The sequence below is a fragment of the Patella vulgata genome, chromosome 2, assembly GCF_932274485.2.
Source record: "Patella vulgata chromosome 2, xgPatVulg1.2, whole genome shotgun sequence".
Classification (NCBI taxonomy): domain Eukaryota; kingdom Metazoa; phylum Mollusca; class Gastropoda; family Patellidae; genus Patella; species Patella vulgata.
Window position 1 is genome coordinate 44,293,441 of NC_065880.2, and position 26,444 is coordinate 44,319,884.

The 26,444-nt window shown below is 31.9% G+C and overlaps 1 protein-coding gene across 2 annotated transcripts; it reads right to left on the reverse strand.

Annotated features, from left to right (window-relative positions):
* Window positions 1–957: 957 nt before the first annotated feature.
* LOC126811006 (coiled-coil domain-containing protein 33) lies at window positions 958–24,558 on the reverse strand. 2 transcript variants are annotated; one of them, XM_050536468.1, is made up of 22 exons: window positions 24,453–24,558; window positions 23,677–23,724; window positions 21,722–21,994; window positions 18,244–18,812; window positions 17,713–17,882; window positions 17,492–17,625; window positions 17,109–17,218; window positions 16,722–16,826; window positions 16,450–16,541; window positions 15,956–16,076; window positions 15,303–15,435; window positions 13,648–13,781; window positions 12,867–12,938; window positions 12,267–12,488; window positions 8,185–8,369; window positions 7,227–7,480; window positions 6,819–6,907; window positions 5,754–5,934; window positions 3,848–3,933; window positions 3,559–3,666; window positions 2,500–2,619; window positions 958–2,336 (listed from the first exon to the last, which is right to left on the reverse strand). In XM_050536468.1, exons 3-22 carry the CDS (start codon window positions 21,975–21,977, stop codon window positions 2,280–2,282), a joined length of 3,198 nt encoding a protein of 1,065 aa, XP_050392425.1. In that variant the 5' UTR covers window positions 21,978–21,994; window positions 23,677–23,724; window positions 24,453–24,558; the 3' UTR covers window positions 958–2,279. The 2 variants fall into 2 exon arrangements, with proteins under 2 accessions (XP_050392425.1, XP_050392424.1); XM_050536467.1 differs by lacking the exon at window positions 24,453–24,558 and having other exon boundaries at window positions 23,677–23,819.
* Between the last annotated feature and the right edge of the window lie 1,886 nt (window positions 24,559–26,444).

A 26,444-nucleotide genomic window follows, 5' to 3' on the forward strand; every position in this document is an offset into this window, starting at 1 on the left:
AGTTTCAAAATAGTGGTCAATACCAAAGCTATCGATAGCCACTGAATATAGTTGAAGATATGGATTTCATTATGTCAATTAAATAGTTTTTATTATCAATGAGTTCAATTATGGCTTAAAAAAATAATTTTGAAAATCTAAGATGGCGGACATTCAAAACGGCGGCAAAATTCACCAAAATGATTGATTTTTCATATAATTACCATTTACCAGTAATAGCTTGTAAGGTGTTATTCATGGGGCTTCGTGTATTACTGAATTTTTATAATCCAAGATGGTGGATATTCAAGATGGAATTCATCACGCTGGATCTCACAAATCAGAAAATAAGATTTGGTATCCTCCACATCTGTTTCTGCCAGATGGGGGGGGGGGGGGGGAGATGTCATCTGCCTCCCTAACTTTCAGGCAATCTGACTTTTCCGGTAGACGGTTGAAGTTAATTTTTTTTTTTATTATTTCTACTACATGTACTTAGTTAGGAAATTAAAGTGCCCAAAATATAATAATACACTAGGTCAGCCACCTAAGGTAAGCTATATTGGACCACATTGAAGTTGCTGTAATCACGGACTGGAATAGCAGGAAAACGTGTTTGCGGCAGTTAAATTGTCAAAATTTTCTCCCAACTGTCCCCTCTCCATGAACTGTATACGATTGACTGGTTGATTGGAATTCGGGTCAGTCACCTTAATTAGGCTATATTAGACCACTTTGAAGTTGCTGTGTTACCGGGCTGGAAAAGCAGGAAAACGTGTTTGCGTCCATCAAATATTCCAATATTCTACGGTAAGCTCTGTTTCTTTGCCTCTCGCTGATGATCGGCACAGCTGTCTGCAACCCAATTTTTTTTCGGGCAATTCGAGTTCTGCCCCCCCCCCCCCAACTCCAAACTGTCATCGAGCCCATACACCTATGGCAATTTAATTAACCTTTTACAGTTTATATTCCACAGTATTATTGATGATTAATTTTATTGTGAAATGTAATGTACAGTTTCAATATATATACAATTCTATATACAGGGTTATGTATTAATATAAATTGAAAGTTTTATTGAATGAATTCAACCTGAAAGTAATTACATTTAAGCATGAAATATATACAAATGAATCGTGTATTTGAAAACAAACCTAATGAGTCTTGTATTGGCAAACAAACCTACAAGATGTTTGAGTTTTATAAAGTTCAATGTTCACATTATTTTAGATTTACAATAATTCAATGTATCCTGTTCTATAATAGTATAATGAAATGGAAACATTTCAGAGATAGTAGCAAAGCATAACCAATAATTCCTACAACTCTCAATTAGTCCTGGAAATTTTTCTTTTACTCCAGAAACATAAAGTACCCTAACAACCATATAATACAACCACATTGAACGTTCCCCATGTTCTATAAATGATCGCTGGTTCTATCATCAATGTCTGTATTTTTTTAAAGCAAACTAGGCGTAATTTAAAAAGACAACATATCTAGAAAATAAATTGAAACATGTTTCAGTTTTTTGTTTGATTGCCCTAGATCACTGTAGAAAGTATTTTTTGTCAATGTTCAGTTAATGAAAGATAGAAAGGGAGAATGGGGTTTAACATCCACTCGACACAAACTGGATATAATATGGTTCAATTTTATTTCAATAATTCGCCGTAGAGGACTGATTGATCATATGTAGAACATGTATGTAGATAGTGATTGTAATGTAGTTTGGATTATATACAGTGAGATTCTAAACATTACTAAATAAAATTATAAAACAATTATTAACAAAATAACTTTTATATACAGACTATCACAGTAAGTAAAATGATTAGATTTCAACAAGACATTGCATGTCCAATAGACAATGCATGTCCAATATTATAATTTGTTTACAAGTAGGCATGGCATAACAAATTTGTTAAAATATCACATTTAGATAATAAAACTGTTACCAATATATTCTTAACAAGAAGCACTAAAATACTAAATTAAGTAAATGCTGTAGATCTTTATTTTATTGGTACAAATCAAATAGCATAAATAAACCTCATATAAACAAATTACAATTTAACAACAATACATGACTTTAAAAGGTATTCTTCGTTTTTTATTTCTATTTGTAATTCCAACATTGTTAACAGCATGGTAAATATTGGTTTAAAAACACAGATCTAATAAAGGAATTTAAATTCATTTGAAAACAAATTCTGAGACAAATACAATCATTCTTCCATTCATATGTCATGTAATTATTCTGTTATTTTGACTGATATGTAATTGGCATGAAGAGGTATTCAGTGAATTGGTGATAAACAACCTGTTCTTCTTATGGGTCTAGCACAAATTTCATCCTGTAAATAGAAAAAATACTCAAATTTAATATAGAAATATTAATTAAATTATCAAAGACATTAATTTTAGAGAATCAACTTAAATTGGTTTACTTTTGAGACTAGTGTTAATGTAAGTAAAGTTTATTCCCCTGTGGAACGGATAAATTATGGTTTTACTCACCAGAACAGGATAATCATGTAAAATCATTCCAGCACCATGACGGAATCCTCTTTCTACTTCATTAGCTTTAATAGATAAATCTGCCTTTTCTTTACCCCAGTTGCGAGAATTTTCAGTTAACTGTAAAAAAGAATTTTCATAAATTTTTTCATTAATACAATAAATGTATTTGTAACTGATTTTATTATATTATTTCTTTTTATTGGGAGCCATGGTGGCTCAGTGAGTAAGACGTTTGTTTGCTAACCTGGAGATCCTGGGTTTGATCTCATCAGGATTTTCCAGCGTGGTGCCCCTTTGTCATTGGCGCAAGACAGAGGGCCTGACAAGGGACAATGTATAGTCGTTTGGATACGACGAAAAACTGAAGTCCCGTGCATGCATTGACGTTCGCGTAAAAGATCCCTTGGCAGTTGGATTCGATATAAGAGTAGGCCGTTACCCCACTGTCCGGACCAAATATCCTTGTAGTACAGTTTGGCATATGCCCTTCTCCATTAGCCCCATTGGTCGTGAAAGTTCATTGGGATTTCCCGGCATGGTTCCCCCTTGTCAATGTATGGTTGTTCGGATCGGACGGAAATCTGAGGTCCCAGCACGTAAAAGATCCCTTGGCAGTTGAATTTTATATAAGAGTAGGCCACAGCACCCCTGCCTGGGTCAAATTTCCCTCAAAGCACACTGTATGGCATATGCCGTTCATTATCCCAGTTGGAGCAGAACAGTAGGACGTTAAAACCCAATTTCATTTCATCTCATTTCCTTTTTTATTGCTATAACAGTTTTCAGAAATGTGATTCTCATAAGATAAAGGAAGGTAACGGAGTTACTTCAAATCTATGGTTGACGTTGAAATCAAATAAATGTCAAGTTTAGAAATAAAATGATATTGATCAAAATCAAAATCAATTTTATATGCAGATATCTATAGAATCATATATTGAAAATATCAAAATTATGAATAGTGTATTGTGAACAGAGGTTTTTAAGTTTTTAAAAAGTGTGCCAAGGGAGTGAATTCTTCACCTTGGGTCCCTCCAAAAACAAATCATCACTAACCTGTCTCTCCAAAGACATTATTCTACCCTCAGCTCTCTCTAAAGCTTGATATAGTTCTAATTTCTCTAAATCATCATTATTACTTCTACCAGCTAACCTTAATTGTTCCTAGAAAGCACAAGAAAATATTTTGATCATACATTTAATCAAAGATTAATATTCAATGTCATTAATAATTGCAAAATTGCATTTAAGGCAAATATTGCATTAAACTCTTGGTCAAAATTTAAGCAGTAATAACTTTTTTACCATTCAATACACATTTTTGAAAAAGAAATCTGATTGTTACCTTAAGATCTTCAATTTGTTGTCTAAGATGACGATTTTCAGCACTTAAAGTTGAGTTTATTTCACCAGCATTATTACTAGGTATAGCTAGAAAAATACAGATATGCTCTTTTAAAATACTAAGTCTTAATATATATCAAACTAATTTTCAATAGATCTATAATATATCTTATCATCAAGATATTGGTTATTAAAGATGCATTATGTAAGAACTAATCTTCCTATTGCAGGTCTTTATTTTGGCTTCAAATGTTATATAAACTATTATTTAGAAATTGATTCACATGACAAGCCTATAATCAACTCTCTAGACCATAGGATGGCCGAGATTCAACTTCAAACACTGATAACATTGCTCAGAATAAAGTAATTTGACTGAAATGTTCAATATATTCATTTTTCATTATCTGTTTTCAACCTATTGTAGCAAGTATGACCAACTCTTTATCTAAATCTTACATAACACATCTTTAAACTGAGTTTTTGTGGGGTTATCCAAAACATTTCCAGGAAACAATGATACTGTAATAAGTAACAGGTAAAACTGTTTTGGATCAAACTGACTAGAAGTAGTCACATTAGTCAGAAACACATACAAGAAACAATGCAGCAGAAGGCTGATGAACGTGTGTTGTATTATTAACAAAAACAAAGTCTAAAATTCTTTAGGTTTGTTATTGTGGTAGAGTGATTTTATTTAGTTTATGGGTATTTTAATATGATCACAATACTAATGTAATTTTAAGTAATATGTCACACATCAATGCATCTTTAAACTATCCTGTTCTGTACACTCTTCTAACCAGTGAGTTCGAGTTCATCATCTGGTCACTGGGATTCAATTTTCACCTTTGACCCAAAGGTTTCTTGGATTTGTATTTCCTATCTCCCTGGTCACTTACTTATAGAATCTTGTAGTGTGAGGTTGAATATTTCATTCAACCTTGGTAGTGATTTTATATTTAAAGTTTCAATAGTTATAATAATAGTTTCATTTATTCGTATCAATTGTGTGTATTTGGTATTGGAAGAATTATTATCTACAGATTTATTGTTTACAGTTTAAAGGTATGTGTGGCTATTTGTTTTATCAGTTTTATAAGTTTATATATATTTTATTTGTCTTTGTTAAAGTTGGCGGACATGTTGGTTTTTGTTAATTACATTCTGCAAATACAAGGCATACAGTTTATAATAGTAATAATAGTAACGCTATTTAAAGCATTTCGCTTTAATAATATAATTAATATCAAATACCCCATATTTTATTACAGACAGAGCTATAAGGTACTTCACCTTGTTCCAGACTCTGGTTACTTTATTAAAAACCCCTTCATGGGTAAGAACATTATTATTATTAGTAAGATTATTTAAATTATGCCTGTATATTTCATACGGGTTAACAGGAGGTAGTTTCCCTTTAAAGTATTTATATAGACTAAGTATATATAAAAGTAGTAGTTAGAATAGAGATTTTAGTGTTAATATGTAATATATTATTTTAATGAATATGAATGAATTGATTTTATATGTTGGATTATGTTATTTATACTGTAATTGTATAATTTCAGGGTTTTTATTATAAGGTAATAAATTGCTGTTTTACTGAACCCTTGGTGTGGTTATTTACTTCATATTTGACCCCCTACAACATTATCACCTACAGAAGTAAAGATTATGTTGTGAAATAAACAGAAAGTGAAGTTGCCACATATGTTGTGTATTAGTTCTGTGTCTATCTATACTGTTTTTTGTATATGGTCTGAAAATCTATATTTTCTATGTACTTTGGAATATTGTCCTTCCATTAATAGAAATATATAGACAAGCTGATACTACGAATTATTCAAAATCAAGCCTTCTTCACCATTAAGAAGTGATCCTTTTCAGTAATTCTATTTACTTACGTGTTTTACTAAATCTTCTTTCTAAAGCTCGTTCTAATTTATCTATAACTTGTTCTTGTTTTCTGATGGTATCTTCTAATTTCTTTATATGTTGAGCTTTAGCTTGTAATTTCTGTAATAATTCTTGTTGACCAGTATGAGCATGAGTTAATTTTAAATAAGCTTTCTGTTGATCATTTTTCTGAAATTATACAAATTAAAATCTCAATCACTTTATTCTTATCTAAGAAGATGCAGAGGTATGACTATGAGATCTTTGCAATGCACATGTACTTAAAATAACCATGGACCTTATGTAATGACTAAAAGGGCATGACTATGATCATTCTTTTGGTATGATACAGGGTTCTTATTTGGCCATACTTGCCGGTCTGAAACTGACTGCCAGGAGAATTTCCTGTCAGTCAATTACATGCCATAGAATTTAGATATTTTTAAAAATGGGACATTGTCATTAAATCACTATAGAGGAAAATTTATAGTTTAAAGATACATTATGGGAGATTTGATAACGAGTTAGCAGTTCTCACTATAATAATTAAAAACTAGATAACGTAAAGGCAATTTGCTGAAAATTTCATTCAAATTGATCCACTATGAACCAAGAACTAATCGAATGAAATTTCTGCCTAGCCTCGGTCATCATTACTAAATCAGTACGATAAACAGCATAGTCTCGATTATCCATTTAATCGTTTAATCGAGAAGGAAAGTTATGCAGTAAATCGGCTCACAATCCACTTAAGATCGCAGGCTAGCGATGCCATCTAGAGTTGATTATGGTCTGGATAAGTTAATTAATGTCTAATTAATAATTTAGATAACATTTCAGGCCTAAAGAAAGACCTCCAATAGACAGATTTAGCTCTTGCATAATGTATGTTTAATTAGCAAAAATACTTAAAAAATTAAATTATATATTTAGATAATTCTAAAATTATCATATTCTTTGAATAAATTCTAAAATAACTTAAATAAGTTAGATAATAAAATACACTTGGAAATTTGACCGACAATTTGACATAAGGTGAAGATTTCTAAACTATACTAAATTAAATCCTCTACCTTAATTAATTCATTCTGCAATCTCTGTACTTTATCTTTATATAATTTTAATTCTGTATAGGTTCGAGCAAATTTCTGTTTTAAATGTGCTGTAAATAATATAAACATATTTTATTATGAATATGATGAAACTATCTATATATAAATTATTTAATCATATCATTATCAAGTATAACATAAGGATATAATACTATTACTAGATGAAACTATTGAAGATATATAAACTATTTAACTATATCAAGTATACGATTATTGGAGGAAAACAATATGTCAATATTAAACTATTATTGCTAAATGTTTATTGATTGATTCATAAAATGAAAATTTATGCATAAAAATGAGTCATAAAACCAACTTCTGCCCTTTATTTTTTAAGCTGAAAGTCAAATCAAAAATATAAAGTCTTACTGTATCTAGCCATTAGATCTGCTTTAGATAAACCATCAAGATCTCGAGCATCTATAAGTATTCTAGTTGTTTCATCTCTTCTTTGATTACTCTGTACTGTCTCGTAATTACCAAGTGCTGTACGTAATTCAACCATTTCTCCACCCATCTTTGTTAATTGTGTTCTATAGTTACCAAGTTCTTGATCTTGTCGTTGTATAACTTGCATGTAATCTGGGTCGTCATACCCATCATAGTTGTAAATTTTACTGCTTCTAATAAATAAATCAAAATTTGGGTTTTTCAAAGGAGAGTGGACTTTAAAATAATATTTAGATTAGATCCTTTTGTATTGCCGTAACTAAGAATATGATGTCATCAAACTTATGATGTAATAATATTCAGGGTTTGGAATGATGTTTAAAGAAACATAATGCCACTCATTTTCTTTTTATTCTGGTTGAATGATTCCCCATATCTTGATGTCTGATTGGCCATTCTCTCAGTCTGAAAATTGCCAACCAACATATAGGCACCAAACAGCATCCATGCTATAGATCAAGTAAAATGCAATGTTATACAAAGGTGCCTCGCAAGTATGCTTTATTATTTGAAATTGTGATAGGTTCCACTTTGTGACAAAACAACTTTCTGCACAAATTTTGGTTCATAGCCTATAAACAGCACAACAGTTCAACTTTAATACAGTGGTCATTCTTAAATGAAATGAATGGACAAAATAGAAAGCAGACAATGGCACATCTCAAGTGAAATTGTTAACTATACATAAAGCTTTTGAAAGTTTGATTTTTAATCTCGAAGAACTAGTGAAAGGCCATTTTTGTCCCTAATTAAATAATACAAACACAAAACATAATGATACATTGTTTGATTGAACTAGCCAATTTCTCGAAAGAGCGAGCAGTATCACTAGAATACATGGAATATACATAAATATATAAGAGTATTATGTACTTACACATTAGGTAATTGATCACCTGTATTAGATTGTATAACATGTGTTGTGGTTGTTTTATTATGTTCTGTACGTACAGGATTACCCATGGTAGATGGTACTCCTTCTTCTTCTTGAAATATATACTGATATTCTGGTAAAACAGAATCCATAGCATCAAATGGTGGTAATTCTCCATCTTTTAATGCCTGAAAATATATACAAACTTCATAAAATACAGACAATAATTATAATTTATCTTTACAGATTCAATTTATTCTGACCAAAATCACATTTTTGTTTCAGAATACTGAATGGTTTTCAATGTCAAATTCAAACGATTAATACTTAATTATTTTTGGTTTCAGCTCATTTCCAGGACATAGGTCATATATCATGCCCACTTCATTAGCCCATTTGGAGCATCACTGCAGGACTTTCAATTCATAAATCATGGATTAAACATAAAGCATAATATCACAGCTTTAGAATAGAATTGGCTGCGAGCGGGAACACTTAAATCAAACACTTTTATAGAACTAATCAAGTAATTTTCAGTAAAACCTGGTTTTGGATAAGGTATAAACAACGCCGGATTAACCACGGGGCATCATGGGGCCCATGCCCCAGCACATTAGAGGGCCCCCCACAAAAATCTCATTTGCGCACCTCGAGCATGGTCGGACCGAGGACCCCAACGGCCGGTGACCTAGTGACGGGGACCCAGGGACTTCCGATGCTCCGAGGACCCTCCATCGGAAGTCCCTGGGGCCCCCTCAATCCATGGTGTGTCGCGATCGACATCCGAGAATTCGGTGTAATCCGGTGATGCCGCCTCATATTTTCGACGTTCGTCAAAAATCTAGTCCGGCTTGGTCGTAACGTTACGGCCTCCATTCATCAAATCATCGTGGGGGATATAATACGATTCCGAATCAAGTGACCCCGTTATTTATCCCTGAGCGACTTCAAAATAAGGTTTGATGTAGCTCTGCTCATTTACAGTGGCGGATTTAACGGGCTCAATGGGCTCCAGCCCCCTCCTCTAGAAATGCCATCATTTCATAGCACTCGCATGGATTGGTTCACTGAAATAACGCCAGAATGCGCTAATTTTGTGGCAGAATTTTATTTTTTTCTGGGGGAGGTAATGGCTCCGACACAAGTAACTGACTTTTGTCTCATAGTCTGAGTGTGAGCCTCAACATCTCTGGTTAGAACCAGCTATACCCCCTCCCCCATGATACTGTTGACCACAACCTAAGACAGCTGAAAAATAGATAACCTCATATCTGTTTATTAGGTATTTTCTATCATGGATCCACTTGTAATTTTAGTCTTATTACACCTGATTTAATAAAAGAAGGTAATAAAATCTATATCATGTCATATAATCAATATTGACTGATTGAATAGTTTGTAAGATCAATGACAGGTTAGCAGATTTATTGTTGACAAGTTAATTAAAAACAATACTTTATCATATTAATATTCACCACACACGTTATTATGTCAGTGTAGAGTTGAATTCTTCTTAATCATGTATTTTTAATCCCCTACCCCAAATAAGGTAATTTATTCATATTGATTTTCAAAAACTGGTATATCCTTTCCCAAATTAAATAATATATTCTGAAATTTTCAAATACACCTGTTTAATTTTGAATTTTAAAAATTATTTATAACATTTTACAATAGATATATGTAAAACTAAAAATGGTAGGTCTATATAATTGGGGGGAAAGAAAAATTGATTTTCAATATTCAACATTTTTTACTTTTAATTAAAGAATAGTTGTTTGTAGCAATTAAAAATACTTTATTTTTGTGAAATTTAAAAAGCAATGAATTAAATACAGTTATGTGTAAATAACATGAAGAGGCCTAATACTAATGCATTTGTACTACATGTGTCAACGAAACATAATCTTCTTTAAAGGGTTATAAAAGACAGAAAAAAATCCCCAATACAAATACAATTATATTGTGATATATAATGTGAAACCATGTATGTATTTAAAAGTAATTTTGACAAATTTAAAAGTAAAGTATTCCTTTACATGCACTGACCTATTATTCATTCTGGTTTACTTACCTCTGAGGTATAAGGCCTGTAATATTTGGTAGCCATTTTCCTCTAACTTGTCAACAAGTTTAACAATTTTTAGCTGACTGATTAACAATTAAATCCTAATTCTCTCATTTTTAGTTAGTTATCACTTCATAAAAGATTTTTGATCACTTTTTTTTCCGTTAAATTGTAAAGTTTAGTGTTAAAGATCAAATAATAAACATCAAGCCCTAACTTGACACAGGTGGTAGATAAAGGTGAAAAACTTTTGTTGATATGTAGCCAGGCAACTAAGAGTAGTGTGAGTATTATTGGCCACCTGAATTGACTACCTATATCTTGTAGTGTATTGTTCATGGTGTGTATAACAACCTCTTTATTGGTAGCCTACAGTACATACTGAAACCGTCACTACTTAATGTTAAACATAAGTTTTCTTAATACATTTATAATATTGGTCAGTTTATTCGAATCCTAATACCTCACTCCACAGAGACCACACCTACACTAGTTAGAGACATGGATGTTTACATGCATATCCAATCCAATATGAAGCTTGTAGAGTTAATAAAAGGTCATTGTTAATATCAAATACTGCATGACTGCATCCATTCAATTACATGAGTATGTGAACATATGTAATCAAATTATTTCAATACAAAAAGTACAAAACTTTTAACTAAATGGTTAAGATTAATATATATATATATATATCGGTATGTATATTGTTGCTTTATTTATATAACAATGTTTAAATACTGTGTGGATTTATTTATAGCAACCATGGCTGCCATTAAATAGCAAAGTTGAAATTCAGGTGTTCTATGAGTTAATTAGTTATTATCTTATTATTACGTCATTAAAGGAATTCAGTTAAAAACATACTATTTTACAATTACAAGTTTATAATAAATTATTACAATTTTGTTAGAATTTATAGCCCAGTTGATGCAGAAAAGTAGGATGTTGAACTCTATTTCATTGCATTTCAAAAACAAAGCAAAAACTGTATAAGCCGGTTACATTTTTTAATATGCTATCACTGATTTTAATTTAGAGATAGCAATATTATTAATAATTGGAAATGAATAACTTGCATTAAATGTCCAGCAAGTAAATCTTTATTTTGATGGTTTTGGAACACAAATACTTACTAATTAGTATGATTTGGCAGATTTGTCAAGAAAATAAACAGAAATAAATAATTATCATACTACAGAAATAAATAGAGTCAAATATAAAATCATTTTAATTAATTAAATGTCCACTTCCAGTTTGATAGTATCAGAATTTTCATCATTTGCCATATTTAATTTTATATCTTATGTCTAAATTTTATCTAAAACAGTTCAATACATGGATGGACTCATTGGACTGGATATAAAATGATCGAAGACTTTTTGACTCATTTGCAGATTGTCTATTGGAAGAGACTGGAAGATTTGGTCTAGTCATGTTAACACCAGTTGTTGATTTAACTAAGAGATTTCATTAGTATATGATGGGATCGACAATCTTCGTGGGTCAGTGCAATTTAAGCTTTTTTGGAATATGTCCCTTTACTAAGCTCATAATAAAAATAACAGCAGTCAGTATCCTGCAAAATTACACACAGGCTTTGTCTTGCATAAATGCTATACTTTAAAAGTATAATTCTAAATTTGAACATAACTTCTTTGGATCCAAGAACCTTCAAACAAATACATTATTTGAGGATTTGTTAAAATATGTTACCAGTTTTCTTGTAGTAAAAGAAGCTGGAAATGGACACATGATAACAACTTGGTAAAACAGAATTGACTGTGTTTTAAAACTTTAGCCCAACATGATAGCAGGGTATGCATTTTAATTATTGCTGATTTATAATGCTCATTTGATTAATGTTTTCATTATAAATTTGTTGCAGTCATTTATTTGTTTTATTATTAATAAATGACATTTTACACCATATCAAGATGTTTTAGTTGATTCTTGGATTTAGGGCAGGCACACAAAATTTAATCACAATTATTTAAATTATAATGAATATACTTACTGGTAATCCACTCTTTGGTACTTTCTGTAGAACCCATTTACCTGTCTTTTGTCTAGGTGTCACATCTATAGGTGGTGATAATATTGGTGGTGTTGAATCGGAATGAGAGACAGTTAATACATCAGGTTCTTCTGGTACATGTACAGAAGATGGATCTATAGGATTTAAATCTATTAATGGTAAATCTCCTTTATTACTGTATGATACCATAGTATTAGGTTGCTGAAAACATCCACAAATATTCAATTTTATGTGAATAACATAGGTCACCTAATATTTTATTTAATTATATAAAACTAAAAGAATCAATTGTAATATTAATTTTGACAACACAGAAGTTATATTAAGAAAAGGGGTGTGGGGGATTAGTTCTAGAGACATGTTTAGAATGAAACATTTTCAAACAAATCATAAAAGTATCTAAATTCTACAATTTTTTGCCTAAAAGTATGATTTGGAGAATTTTGTGAATAGCAATTTTAGATCAACTTTTTGAATAATTGCCTCATGAATTTTTTAAACCAGTAATAACCAGTAAGAATTCGACAGTTTGCATATCTGATGTCTCGTTTAAAATCAAAGTATTTTTTATAAACTTACGTCTGAAGTTATAAGACGTAGAATCATACCAACTGTAGGTATTCTATTATTTATTGTCATCATATTACTTCCCTGAAAAAAAAAAAGATTTAAACTCATATAAGTATTTTTTTATGTCTTCACTGAAGAAGCATTGCGTAAGAGCTAAATGTGGCTATTTTAGCTTCAAATGTTATATAATTTATTATTTAGACATTATTCACATGACAACTCCATAATCAACTCTCTAGATGATCAGACGGCTTAGCTATTGAATCGATTGGAACGCCTTCGCCATTTTATAATTTAACAATAAAATTGATAATCGAGACTTAGTTTATTATCATAGCAATGTTGCTCAACAATCGAGACTATCTTATCTAAACTTCAAACACTCATAACTTCACAATTTGTCTGAAATTTTCAATATATTCATTTCCCATTATTTATTTTTAAACAATTATAGCAAGAACAACCAGCTCTGTATCTAATTCTTTAATTCTTCTTCTTAAATATCTAATTCTTTAATTCTAACATCTGTTCAATTAAGTTTATGATAAATATAGGTAGATTAGAAGATTATTTATTTTCATATAAAAATGTGATAGCTATGTTAATTTCTCATAATGAAAGTGATATAATAAGGTGTTATATAGAAAATTGTATATATTTTCTTGATGGATGACAGATCTGAGAGTATATTGGTGTTTTTCATTCACTCCTAAACCATGTAAAATTTTACTTTGTATAATTTTAATAAGAATCATCACTTATGTCAAGTAAATTACAGTATTATTATTACCTGTATAGGTAGACCTTCAATACGTAATCCCATCCTAGCTTGATCAGCTGTTAATTGTGAGTACATAGTACGATCTAATAGTAGAGATGAAAAACCCACTGGACTCTCCATACGCCAAAACTGATCATTCATAGCTACAAAATTTAAGCATGAAAGATAGTTACATGTATAAGAAAACCAGTCACAAAGTGTAGATAAATGAAACTCAAAAGACTAAAATATATTAACAGTTCAAACTTCTTTAGTTTGAAAAGGTATGGATGACAGTTTTCAAATCAGCCAAAGGAGACCATCAAATTAATTTAAACTTGGAGAAAACCAAATCAGAATCAACTGAAAGGGAGCCCACAAAATCTGCCTCAACTGGGAGTCAGTGGGGTATCATAGTAACACATCCTAGGTATTCCCAGTGGTATCATTCCGTTCTAATCCACTAACCCCTTGGTCCATTCACAGGGTATTCACAAATTCAAATCATTTTCCTTTGATGATTTCATTGGCCACGTACGAACGAATCAATAAACAGATTACATACCAGTCTTAGCATCATTGTTTATGTTCACCACAATACAGCAGCTTGTACATTCGATTATGAGAAAGTTTGCAAGAAATTTAATATCAAAGAAGTGACATGCATACAAAAAGATGCCCTAAAAGATTAGTAAAAGTATTTTCACAAAGTTTACAATGATTCCACGATCTTAGTTTCAACAAAATGTGAGTTACTTTAATACCTTCGACAACTTGCTTTCTATTTATGGAATTTTTTGATGGGTTGATAAAAATAGCACAATTATCAAGGGCAGATAATTTGACTATGTGTCTCCCCCATGAATGGACCCAGGGGTTAGTGGAGTAGAATGGAGTGATACCACTAGGATACTAAAAATGGTCTTAACATGACAATCAAACTAATCTCAACATGGATATCTTTAAACTGGTCTCAACAGGGAGATCATTAAACTAATCTCAACAGGGAGATCATTAAAATGGTATCACCAGGGAGATCATTAAACTGGTATCACCAGGGAGATCATCAAACTAGTATCAACATGTAAATCATCAAACTAATCTTAACAGGGAGGTCAATATACTAGTATCAAAGGGAAAATCATTAAACTAGTCTCAAAAGGAAGATCATTAAACTAGTTTCAAGAGGGAGATAAACTAATCTCAATAGGGAGATCATCAAAGTAGTTTCAACAGGGAGATGATCAAACTAATCTCAACAAGGAGTTCATCTAACTAGTATCACCAGGGAGAAGATCAAACTAGTATCAATAGCGAGATGATTAAACTAATCTCAACAGGGAGTTCATCAATCTAATCTCAACAGGGAGATAATCAAACCAGTCTCAACAGGGAAATCATCACACAAGTCACAACAGGGAGATGATCAAACTAGTTTCAACAGGGAGATGATCAAACTGGTTTCAACAGGGAGATGATCAAACTAGTCTCAACATGGGATGATCAAACTAATCTCAACAGGGAGATCATCAAGTTAGTCTCAATTCAATAAGGAAACCGTTTAACCAGTTTTAACAGGAAGCTCATCAAACCATCTTCAACAAGGAATCCTCAAATCAATTTCCAAATCATGGAACAACCAATCCAATTTAATCAATCTTAAATAAAGAACTTTCAATACTAACCTTTATTAGCTACATAGTATTCTATAACTAATGCTGCTCCTGGTGTAAATAATGTAGCTTTATCTTTTTCTTCAGAGAATAGAAATGGATGATTCCATACAGGTTGATCATCTGGACGGCCTGGTAAACTTATCTATGTAACAAATAATTGAACACAAGTAATAATTCAGACACTTTGTACTACATTCAATAATTAAGACAGTGCTTTTTTTGTTATAAAATTAGTCTGGTTTAAACAATATTTTATTTCAAGTTTGAGAGAGAGAGATAAATGGGGTTTAACGTCCACTCGACACAAACTAGGTCATTTCAGGACTAACATATGGTTCAATTTTATTTCAATAATTCGCTTGCGCGTAGGGGTATTTAGCAGTGGGAGGAAACTGGAGGACCCAGAGAAAACCCACAAGGTTGGACAGGTGACCCTACTCCTTGTCATGTACAACCGGGGAATCGAAACCACGCCAGTTGACTCAATGACAGACCTTATGATACTGAGCGCCATCCAAACCCCCTATTTGGAGTATGACATGAGAATATAAATACTGATATAATGGATTTGAAAACAATCCAAAACTTATATAAATTCATCTCATCCGCTTAACTATAGATATATGATGTTCACATTGCACAGTACGAATAATTTCTTTTACCTGTGGATAACCTTGTGATGATTTTTCAGGAACTTTAAAGGAAGATGGATGAGGTTGTGGAAAGGTAACACTGGTCATATTAACTCCTGCTGTACGGGGATGTGGTAATAAATTATCCGTTCTGTCAAATTAAAAAAACAATACAAAAAAATATTCAAGGGACTCTCCAAGATACAAATGTTTTTAATATCAAATATCTTATATAATTTCTGTGTTTTAACTACTTAATACTTTACCATTCAAATATCTGAGAGTAATATCTGAGTTTAATTCAAATAATTATGTAAATTTTGGAATGGATATCATCTTTCACGGTCTATCTACAGATCATGCCTCTCGGTCAATGGCAATAAAAAACATCTGTGTTTTGTTTAATTTAAGTACAGCTTAAAACAGATGATTTGTTGACAATCTGTAACTATCTATTCCATATTGAACTAACAGTACAGGTCTATTGATATGACTGTAGGTAGCAAACTTTACTGATGACTTACCTATAATTATAGTAATCAGGAACTATTCTAGCTACTGCTATTAGTGGTCCTACTGGATTCTGTATAGGTCTCTGAACAGCTTGTAAATGGGCCTGGAGAAAATAATCAGTGCTATATTTTGGTAGATTGATCCCATTTAATGCAATCTAATTTGTTTGCAGCACAGTCTAATAACATATAAAGAAAGAAATTAACCTTTCTAGGGGATCCATAAAGAAATTCAGTAAATTCCTTTGAGTACTGTGTAGAGGGTGGTGCTATATGAAACTTACCTCTAGACCTAAATAATTTGGAGATGACATATCAAGTGGTAATTTACTAAGCTTCCTCATAATACTAGCATACATTCTTACACCATCAGGTTTAGTTTGATTTGGCTGAAAAATTACATATAATAAAAAATCTAACAAAATTCAAATTTCGAAGAAAGTTTTATCAGATTATTTTTCATCAGAAGAAGTTAAGATATTTTTCCATGTAAGCCCTGATGCTACTTTGTCATGGTAATTGCAGTAACTTTGTCACATTCTCATGGTGAAATCCACATACTATTATTTTATTTGTATTTTTTTATCTATGCACTTTGAATCTGACTGCCCTTTATGATGGACGGTACTATTTTATATAAATCATGATAAAATGAACAGAGGAAAACCTACCACCACCATTTCTAGATGATATTGGTGAAATGGTTGAAGATGATTGACAGGTAGTTCATAATTAACTAAACGACTTTTACTTGTAGAATCACCAATAGTTAACATTAATGCTGAAATTAATAACACAAAAACATTAATATTAAACAACATTACCTAAATTATGATGAAAAGATCTTCCATATTTATAGTTATCAAAACATAATAGCTATGTTTATCTAACTCCATGAAAGCTTTATGAATCTATTTTCAAGGAAATATATCAATATTTTTTTTTTGGCCTCACCAGGTCTAATTTAGGTTTAATGAGTATGACATATTTTAATATTTTAGAAGAATTCTATTGTCATCTAAATATTGTCATGAACCGAAAGTGCTATAACTACCTTCATCTTTTGATTTTTTCTCATCTATCTCCATGCTTAACATTTCTTCCCATGATGGTGCTGATGTAGGTCGAGCAGAAGCATGTGTCTTTAGGGCAGTGGCATCATTACCAGAATAATCAGACTTGGTTTTACTGTAAACATTTCATAAGTATTATTCAAATTTTTAACAAGTAAAGAAAATGGTGTAAGCTGTAAAATTTGAGATGAAGAATACTTACATGGAAGCATATGGTAATGGCGCCTTGCCTTTTTGTGTAGCTGGTACAGCACTGGCACCATGTAATATGATATCAATCTGTTCTTTACCAGATTTAGATACATGTCTCCAATTCTGTACATTAGCTGTATATGTGGTGTGATCAAAATTAGGTCTTGGAGATTCTGTCATCTTTAAATAAATATCAACATTTTATAATTATTAAGTACTGGTAAATAACAAAGATGAAAAGCAGAAGCAGAAAAGTTAATAGATTTTGCTTAACTCAACAGGCAGGAATTATGTTATGCTAGTAAGAGATTATTTTTAACTTATTCATTGATGGTAACTAATCAATTCAGCTGTATAGGGAAAGAATCAGTTATTTCGGACTACCCAGTTATTGAGTTAATCAGTTAAAAATATTCTTGTCATGTGAAGAAATGTCTAAATAATAGTTTACATAACATTTGAAGCTAAAATAAAGACCTGCAATAGGCAGATTTAGCTCTTACATAATACATTTTTAACTATATAGTGATCATCATCTTACCCTTCTAGTATCAGTTGGTGGTGGTGGCTGGGTTCTAGGTGGTGTTTTAGGTAAATTAACTGATTGATTATCACCCCATGAATCATTAGGTGATGCTCTCTTTAATACCGGTGTGGGTTTTGTTTTTGGTGGTGGAGGGTTATCTCTAGCTGTTGGTCTATTTGTTGGTAATGGTGTTGGCGAGGGTGTTTTTATTTCTACTTTCTTTTTCTCAGATCTATCTGTTACTTGTACATAGCGTGGAGAGGGACGAGGTGTAGGATCAGGTACAGGGGTTCTTCGTGTTGTTTTTGGAATAACCTCCCTCAATGCGAACGTGCAGCGCAACCTCCCGCAATGCATTGTCGCATTATCTGTTGACATAGTTCTGAGTAGTGAGACAACATCGGTGTAGTGATACATGTTTTCGTTGACCTCTACGTTCATGTTAATTCTGGGAGCGTTTGTGCGAGGGTAAATGGCGAACTTGCCTTCCCCAACCTTTTTACCCATATCCTGATCATTATCTGGTAAAGTAAACGCCTCCAATAATAAATATACATCATGATTCTTATCATTCTTACAAAAACCTGAAATTACAAATTATGACTTATGTTAGATTGAAATAAGCCAATCACAGAACAACAGTGTTAAGTAATCTGTGATTCAGAATATAAACGTTCATAAATATTAAGATTGTGGAATAAAGGGTTTTATCTCGGTGAGACATTACTAATGTCATTTTGAAATCAACATGCAGTATTATTTAACATTTCTGTGGTTACATAAAGAAGCATTTTGAGTGGGATCTTTTATGTGCACTGCTAATTTATACAGGACCTCAATTTTTTTTCCTATCCAAACAACTAGACTGAGTTTGAATAATCCTTCTTGATCCACACTGAAATTCAAAGCTAATCAATTAAATCATATAACACCCTCTGCCCCACATTTTACAATGAGGATTTACCAAACTATCAACATTATTTCCTCTGGATAGACTCACACTTAAAGATACATTATGGGAGATAAGATAACGAGATGGCAGTTCTCGCTATAATAGTTAAAAACTAGATAGTGTAAAGGTAATTTGCTGAAAATTTCAGTCAAATTGATCCACTATGAGCCGAGAAAGAAGCGGGTGAAATTTTAGCATAGTTTCGGTCATCATTATTAAAATCATTATTATAAACAGCTTAGTCTCGATTATCCACTTTTATTGATTTAATTATCAACGGCCGTTAGCGGCATATAGGAATCTAATCCAGCCAACATCGAAGGCTAGCCTTGACATCGAGAGTTTATTATGGTCTGGATAAGTTAATTAATGTCTAATTGATAATTTAGATAACATTTCAGGCCTAAAGAAAGACTTGTAATAAGCAGATTTTGCTCTTGCATAATGTATGTTTAATGCACTAATATAGTGACAGTCATAAAGAGATTGGAGAGGCTATATATATGAAAAGCTAATTTCAGTATGCAATTTTTTTAAATTTCAACTTTAAAATACGAATTTGCTCTTTTATAAAATGAAGCTGTCACTTTGGAATAAAGTATTAGTGTATTTGATGATTTCTTCCATTACATTGAAATTAATATCTTTTTTTAATACAACAGATGTTTTTATAACCCTATAAATAACAATGCACACTACACTTCTTTTCTTACATGACTAATTTATAACACACTTGATTGTAATAACATGTTTACATCTAGTATAATTTACATACATATTAAACCTTCATATTCATTATATACCTCTACATGTAGGTATATATATATATTTATCATAATATACATTGGATTATTTTATGAGTTGTGTATTTAGTGTAGAATCTTAATAAACACTCGAGATGTAATATATTACTCCATTTTAATATACATTTTCAATAGGTTTACAAGCCTACAATATATGAGATTCATTTTATGAGTGATCTTTTGATCTCACATGAAGTCAATATCTATAAAATTTTCAGTATTATAGGTCTATTTACCTAGTCTATGACATCAGTCTCTGCAGAAGCGTACGTTAAGCCCTATTTAATACTTCTCAAATAAAATTTTAAATAAAAATGTCAAAAATTTGAGAAAATCACAGCTTTGATGCATCGTTCTTGATAAAGAAATATCTTTTCTCGGTCCAAATAATCTTGATAAATAATACGTACAATTGATCATCAGTAAGGGTGACTGTGAGTAAATGGATAGAAAGAAATAGGACAAGCATGATGCCATTTATATATACTCTTCAAAAAAAGTAGGAGATATTCAGAAACAATACAAAACTGCGGAAATGCACTGATGTTTTTATTAGAGATAACCAGTGTATGTTAATAACAGGCCAATTGCCTACACATGAACATAAACAGTTCATCTGGGCGGCTTATCTGACGGACCCATTTTACTCGCAAAGAGATTCACCGTCAAAAGTGAAAATGGATGTTTTTGATTTTTGTCTTAATAATGAGTAATTGCTCCACCAATCCTCAGACATTCAGCAATTCGTCGTGGTATGCTCCTAATCAACCGTACAATCACGATTTGGGGCAATCTGACCCACTCCTCTTGCTGTGCCACAGTCAATTCTTGCAGTGTTGTCGGTTGACGTTGACGTCGACGAACACATCTCCCGATCATGTCCCAGACATACTCTATAGGGGAAAGGACACGCGCCCATCGACAATTACCCCAATTTCTACGCTGCTTACACCATAGACGCCTGTTTGCCATGTGCTGACAAGTTAATGGAGGCACAACACGTGGTCGTACCCCCTGCAAATGGGCTGCATGTAGCCGATTCTAATCGTTTGGGGTGTAACTTGAATTCCTGTAACTTGGTACAAGTTTACAGAAAGCTGATTGGCTGTTTGTTCTTGATTTCGCAGGACCTGTGTATGAATGTATCGATCCTGGGCTTGTGTAGTGGCTCTAGGACGACCTGAACGAGGTCTATCATCAACATTGTGTGTTTGTTGGTACCGGTTCCACAGTCTGCTGATCACAGACTGTGAAACATTAAGCATGTTGGCTACTGCTCGCTGTGTAGAACCCATTTGAAGCATCCCAATAGCATGTAGACGTTCATCATGTTGAAGACGTCTCATTGCAAATTAAACATAACACAATAAAGCAAAGATACGCTAAACAGTAAATCTTATGGCGTGTATGGCGCTATTGCATGTCGCAGGTGCAGCTCAGTGGTTCTGTTGGGGCGATAAGTTCTTCATCTGTGAACATATTCTCAAAGCATGTCAAGTGTCCATGACTATTTATCATATCACAACCTGCATAGGTATTTGCATTTCAATATCCCCTACTTTTCTTGCCCTAAGAATATTGCATAACCATTGGTCTGATATATTTGAGACTATTGTTATGTTCGCTGGTCTGATATATTTGAGACTATTATTATGTTTGCTGGTCTCATATATATTTGAGACTGTGTCTTTTATATCTGAGACTATGTTCATTGGTTTCATATAAGATAAAAACCTACCTCTTGGTAATCTGAACACAAATCTCTTTTCTTTAAAGAAAACTAATTCAGCATTTCCATTTTGTTGTGTAACATCAGTTAAACCTTCGTTATCATAAAGATATTCAATACTCAATGGTTTCTTTAATTGTATAGATGTATAGTCTCTTGTATGTAAACTCTGTATTGACAGTTTGACAAAATAACGTCCTTGGTGATTAAACTGGGCATCATGGATTTCTACTTCAAAATCCAACACCTTCTTCTCGATGCCCATTTTGGGATTTTAACAACCTGATAAAATATTATAACATAAATCATGATTATAATTCATAACAAAATATTAGTAAACAGAACTGATAAAGGCAAGCTCGTTTCACCCAAGGCAAAATTGAAATATATATTGATATTTGTATTGGTGATTTATAGTAACAATTAATTATTTGGTACTAAAATATTGTTTAAATATACAATGGATGAAATGGGGTTTAATATCTTGTCAATATTATACATTTTGAAATCAATATAGGCCTATATTTTTCTTTTCTCCTATGGCCTATGGTTGTCTGTGCAATGAGAGGGAAAGATGCAGCAGAGGTTCCAGTGTCCACATGTTCCATCTCTACTTATTTTATTAAAGTTACAATTTCATATTTTTAAAATTTATTAAAATAAAGCCCTAAAATAGATGGTATCTATAAACAGTCCTACCTTGTTAAAGAATAATCCTATAATTCACTATTGGCAGTTGAGAAATTGGCAAAAATATCATTTTCAACTTCAAATTCAAACGTTTGAAGATAGCTCTTCCATGGTGGGGAATAGGAAAACAAGGGAGGTAATTGGAAGGTAATTGTGTTATTATTTCCGGTTTGTGAAGATTTTTAAGTGTGAGAAAGATAACCAACGATCGTATAATAGTGAGCTGACAACCTATTGAGCAAAAGACATAGAAATAATTATGTTTTGACTTTCTTAGAAAATATGAAATTGTAACTTTATGATAACTTTTATGTACATTGTTGGTACCAACGTATAAAACTAGGGTGGAACGTTGTCTTTGTCCTATTCACATAATTAGATTATTATACAGCAGGGATGCAGTTTCAAAATTTGTGGTAAGTGAGCAGTTGCATGTAAAGGGTACTGTGCTTTTGACTAGGATGTCCTGTGTTTGAATCCTGCCCTGAGCATAGAACCTTGAGATTTTAAAACTTGGGTCCCACTTTTCAGCAGTTGCCTAGCCATTTGGATTTGGATTTGGATTTGCCACGCAAATAGAACCCTGTACAGTTAGAAGTTCTTCTGATGGGGCCAAATTCTTTTTACTAGCATGGCACACATGACCTTAGAAACATTAACCAAATGTTGGTTTCAAAATGGTCAAAGTATTGTGTTGATGAGATGCCTAACTCCATTCCTATCCATGGGGGGGGGGGGGCTAGATGGCCAAATAGTTAGCATGTGCACGTTGTATCATAAGCTCTGTTACTGAGTCAACTGGCATTGTTTCAATTCTCCGGTTGTATGTGACAAGGAGTAGGGTTGGTCCTCCGGTTTCCTCCCACTGCTAAAGATCCCTACGTGCAAGCGAATTACTGAAATAATTGAACCATATGTTAGTCGCAAAAAGTTTGTGTCGAGTGGATGTTAAGTAGACCATTTATTATTATAACAAAACTCAAACTGGATTCTATAAGTAATTTCCTGTCAAATGTCACATGTTGGTGAAAACCATTGTATTTTGTCAGTATATTGCTTTACCTATAATTATTTCCTTTCTGGAAATTATCTTTTGGCAATGTAAGTCTGGCCTAATATACCACTAAATTTTCTAAATAATTCAGACATTATTTCAAGTGTTTGATAGAAATACTGGTGCATTCATAAGTTATTCACCCAATTTGTGAATAAATAAATAATTCACAAATAAAAGAACAAATCATAAATCACATTAATAAGATTTTTATTCTTACCTTTCACTTATCTATCAATTCCATTTTCCACGAATTGAACATCTACCTCTAAAATTTAAAACCCAATATTCAATGTTTAAAAATAAAAGATAAACATAGTAAAAATGTGCCATAAATTTGGTTGTTAATGTGGTATTGTTATTGGCTAGTATGGAGGACTGTAACTATAGGTACATGTTGACATGTACAAATATTTAGTCCTCAACTATTAATAAAGACAAATTCTATAGAGTTTTTATAACTGGTCATATATAAGTAATATCTCTATAAAGTCATTTCTATTTATTTGGAACCATAGTTTATCAAATAAGAGATCATGGGTCAGAAACACTAATGCATTTGTCATTCTATTCCAATACTTGACTTAGATTTCCTTTTCTATAAATGTTTGCTAAGGCAAATACAACATATTCTGATAAAAATCGATGTATAGACTCTACTATAGAGGTAGTATTTTCAGTAATATTTCATGGATTAAAATGTCTTTAAAGCCTTCAGAAGTTTAAGTATTGTACCAGATCTTAGTAGACCGATCTGAACAATTTAAAGTGCTTACACTTTTCTACAATCATTATAATTTGTACAATTAATTAACATTTTTTTAGTTGTCAATTATCAATGGCTCTTGGAAGTAAATCAAAGGTCAATACTGATGTAAAAGAAAAAGATGGCTATACCCAGAAGATCCTAAACCTGTCATTATAATATAAGTACTTTAAAAATATATATTTATATATGTTTAATATCTACTTTTGAAGTCCGTGAACACTACTTACCCAGTTCTCTTTAAAAGTAAATTTAATTCTTCAGCATGGCAGTTATATTATCATTATTGAGAGTAGATTAAAATGGATTAAAATTTATAACATACTGCACCAAGTACATAGTTCATAAAATAGTTTAAGACTAGACTTATTTACAAGTACTTGTTCTATCGGAACATATTTCTGGTGGATGTTTGTGATCACGATAAAGATAAAAGTTCATGAAAAAGATCAATAAACCATATTGATTACTAATATCTAATAAAATAATATCAGGTACTTGAGATTAGATTTTATCCAAGTTACCTGTTGATCAAAGATAGAATGAATGCAATGAAATGAAATGGGGTTTAACATCCTACTTCACTGGACCAACGATAATCAATTTCAGAACAAATTGTTTCTTTTTTCATTTCTCATGGAAAGCAATAAAAAAAAAATCATATTCATATTTAACGTGATGTGGGAGTCAAACAAGGATATAAATAAAAGTACACTGTAGATAGATAGGTCTACTATAGTATGAGAAATGATTGAATATCTGATGGCACATTTATCAGAATAAATCAGCTTATCCTGATATAGCAAATACTTATCACAAATTTGACTGCTATATAGACTCACACTTTGGTCTTTATTGTTCCGTTATATATTCTATAGAAATATTAAGTAAATGCATTACAGAAGACACCACTCACACTTAGTGTATAGATATCAATGATGATTGTATTTAAACATGAAATACAAAGACCAGGCTTATTGAAATTGTAGAAATTAAGTGGTAGAACAGCCATTGTACACAATGCATACCCATTGGACTAGGGCTTCATACAAAATGTATTTCTACTTGGTCTTTTATTAGTTGGGGATCTTGACATAAAATTCATTCTTCTTATATCTGAACACCCTACCTAATGCGCAGTACCGGTAATGTAATGGTTCATAAAAAAAAAAAATCAAAAAAAAATCACAGAAATGTCAATGAACTCTTCTGTCCTACAGAGCAGGCATTGTCATACATTTAAAGCGAGAATTTCATATTTTCTAAGAAAGTCAAAATATAATTATTTCTATGTCTTTTGCTCAATAGGTTGTCAACTCGACTATTAGGCTATACGGTCATAGGTATCATTCTCACACTTAAAAATCATTCACCCCGGAAATAATAACACAATTACATCCCTTGTTTTTCTATTCCCCCCCCCCCCCCCCATGGAATAGCTAGAATAGCTATCTTCAAACGTTTGAATTTGAGGTTGAAAATGATATTTTTGCCAATTTCTCAACTGGCAATAGTGAATTATAGGATTATTCTTTAACAAGGTAGGACTGTTTATAGATACCATCTATTTTAAGGCTTTAGTTTAATACATTTTAAAAATATAACTTAAAAATGTGAAATTCTCACACTTAAAAATCATTCACCCCGGAAATAATAACACAATTACCTCCCTTGTTTTTCTATTCCCCCCACCCCCCAATGGAATAGCTATCTTCAAACGTTTGAATTTGAGGTTGAAAATGATATTTTTGCCAATTTCTCAACTGGCAATAGTGAATTATAGGATTATTCTTTAACAGGGTTGGACTGTTTATACCATCTATTTTAAGGCTTTAGTTTAATACATTTTAAAAATATAACTTAAAAATGTGAAATTATCGCTTTAAGGCATTGATGAGATATGCCACAGTATTTAAATATTTCACATTGGACTTTTAGACAGCAAGAATTATTATTTTATTTATTACATTGTCATTATGGCGACGTCGCCTGCTCGGTGACACGCGATCTTTCATTTTTGACATTGACGTTGTGAAGTCGACGTTACACTATAGGCCTAGTGTTTATTGGACTCCATGATTATTGATTATTATAAATGCCTTCTGTGTTACCATAGAACAGCTAGAATACACGAAATCTGACAACCCGGGTACCAGTATTAACATTTTCGAAATCCGCCATATTTAAAAATATCTTTCCTGCAACTTCCGACATGTGAAAAT

What these genes read in the sequence shown, in the direction of transcription:
- LOC126811006 (XM_050536468.1), bottom strand. Translation starts at nt 21,977, where the DNA reads ATGGGCATCGAGAAGAAGGTGTTGGATTTTGAAGTAGAAATCCATGAT. An exon ending in ATCATCTAGAAATGGTGGTG is followed by an intron (nt 16,827 to 17,108) that starts GTAGGTTTTCCT and finishes GTAATTTTTCAG; the next exon opens with CCAAATCAAACTAAACCTGA. An exon ending in AAGAAGATTTAGTAAAACAC is followed by an intron (nt 3,934 to 5,753) that starts GTAAGTAAATAG and finishes GTATTTTTCTAG; the next exon opens with CTATACCTAGTAATAATGCT.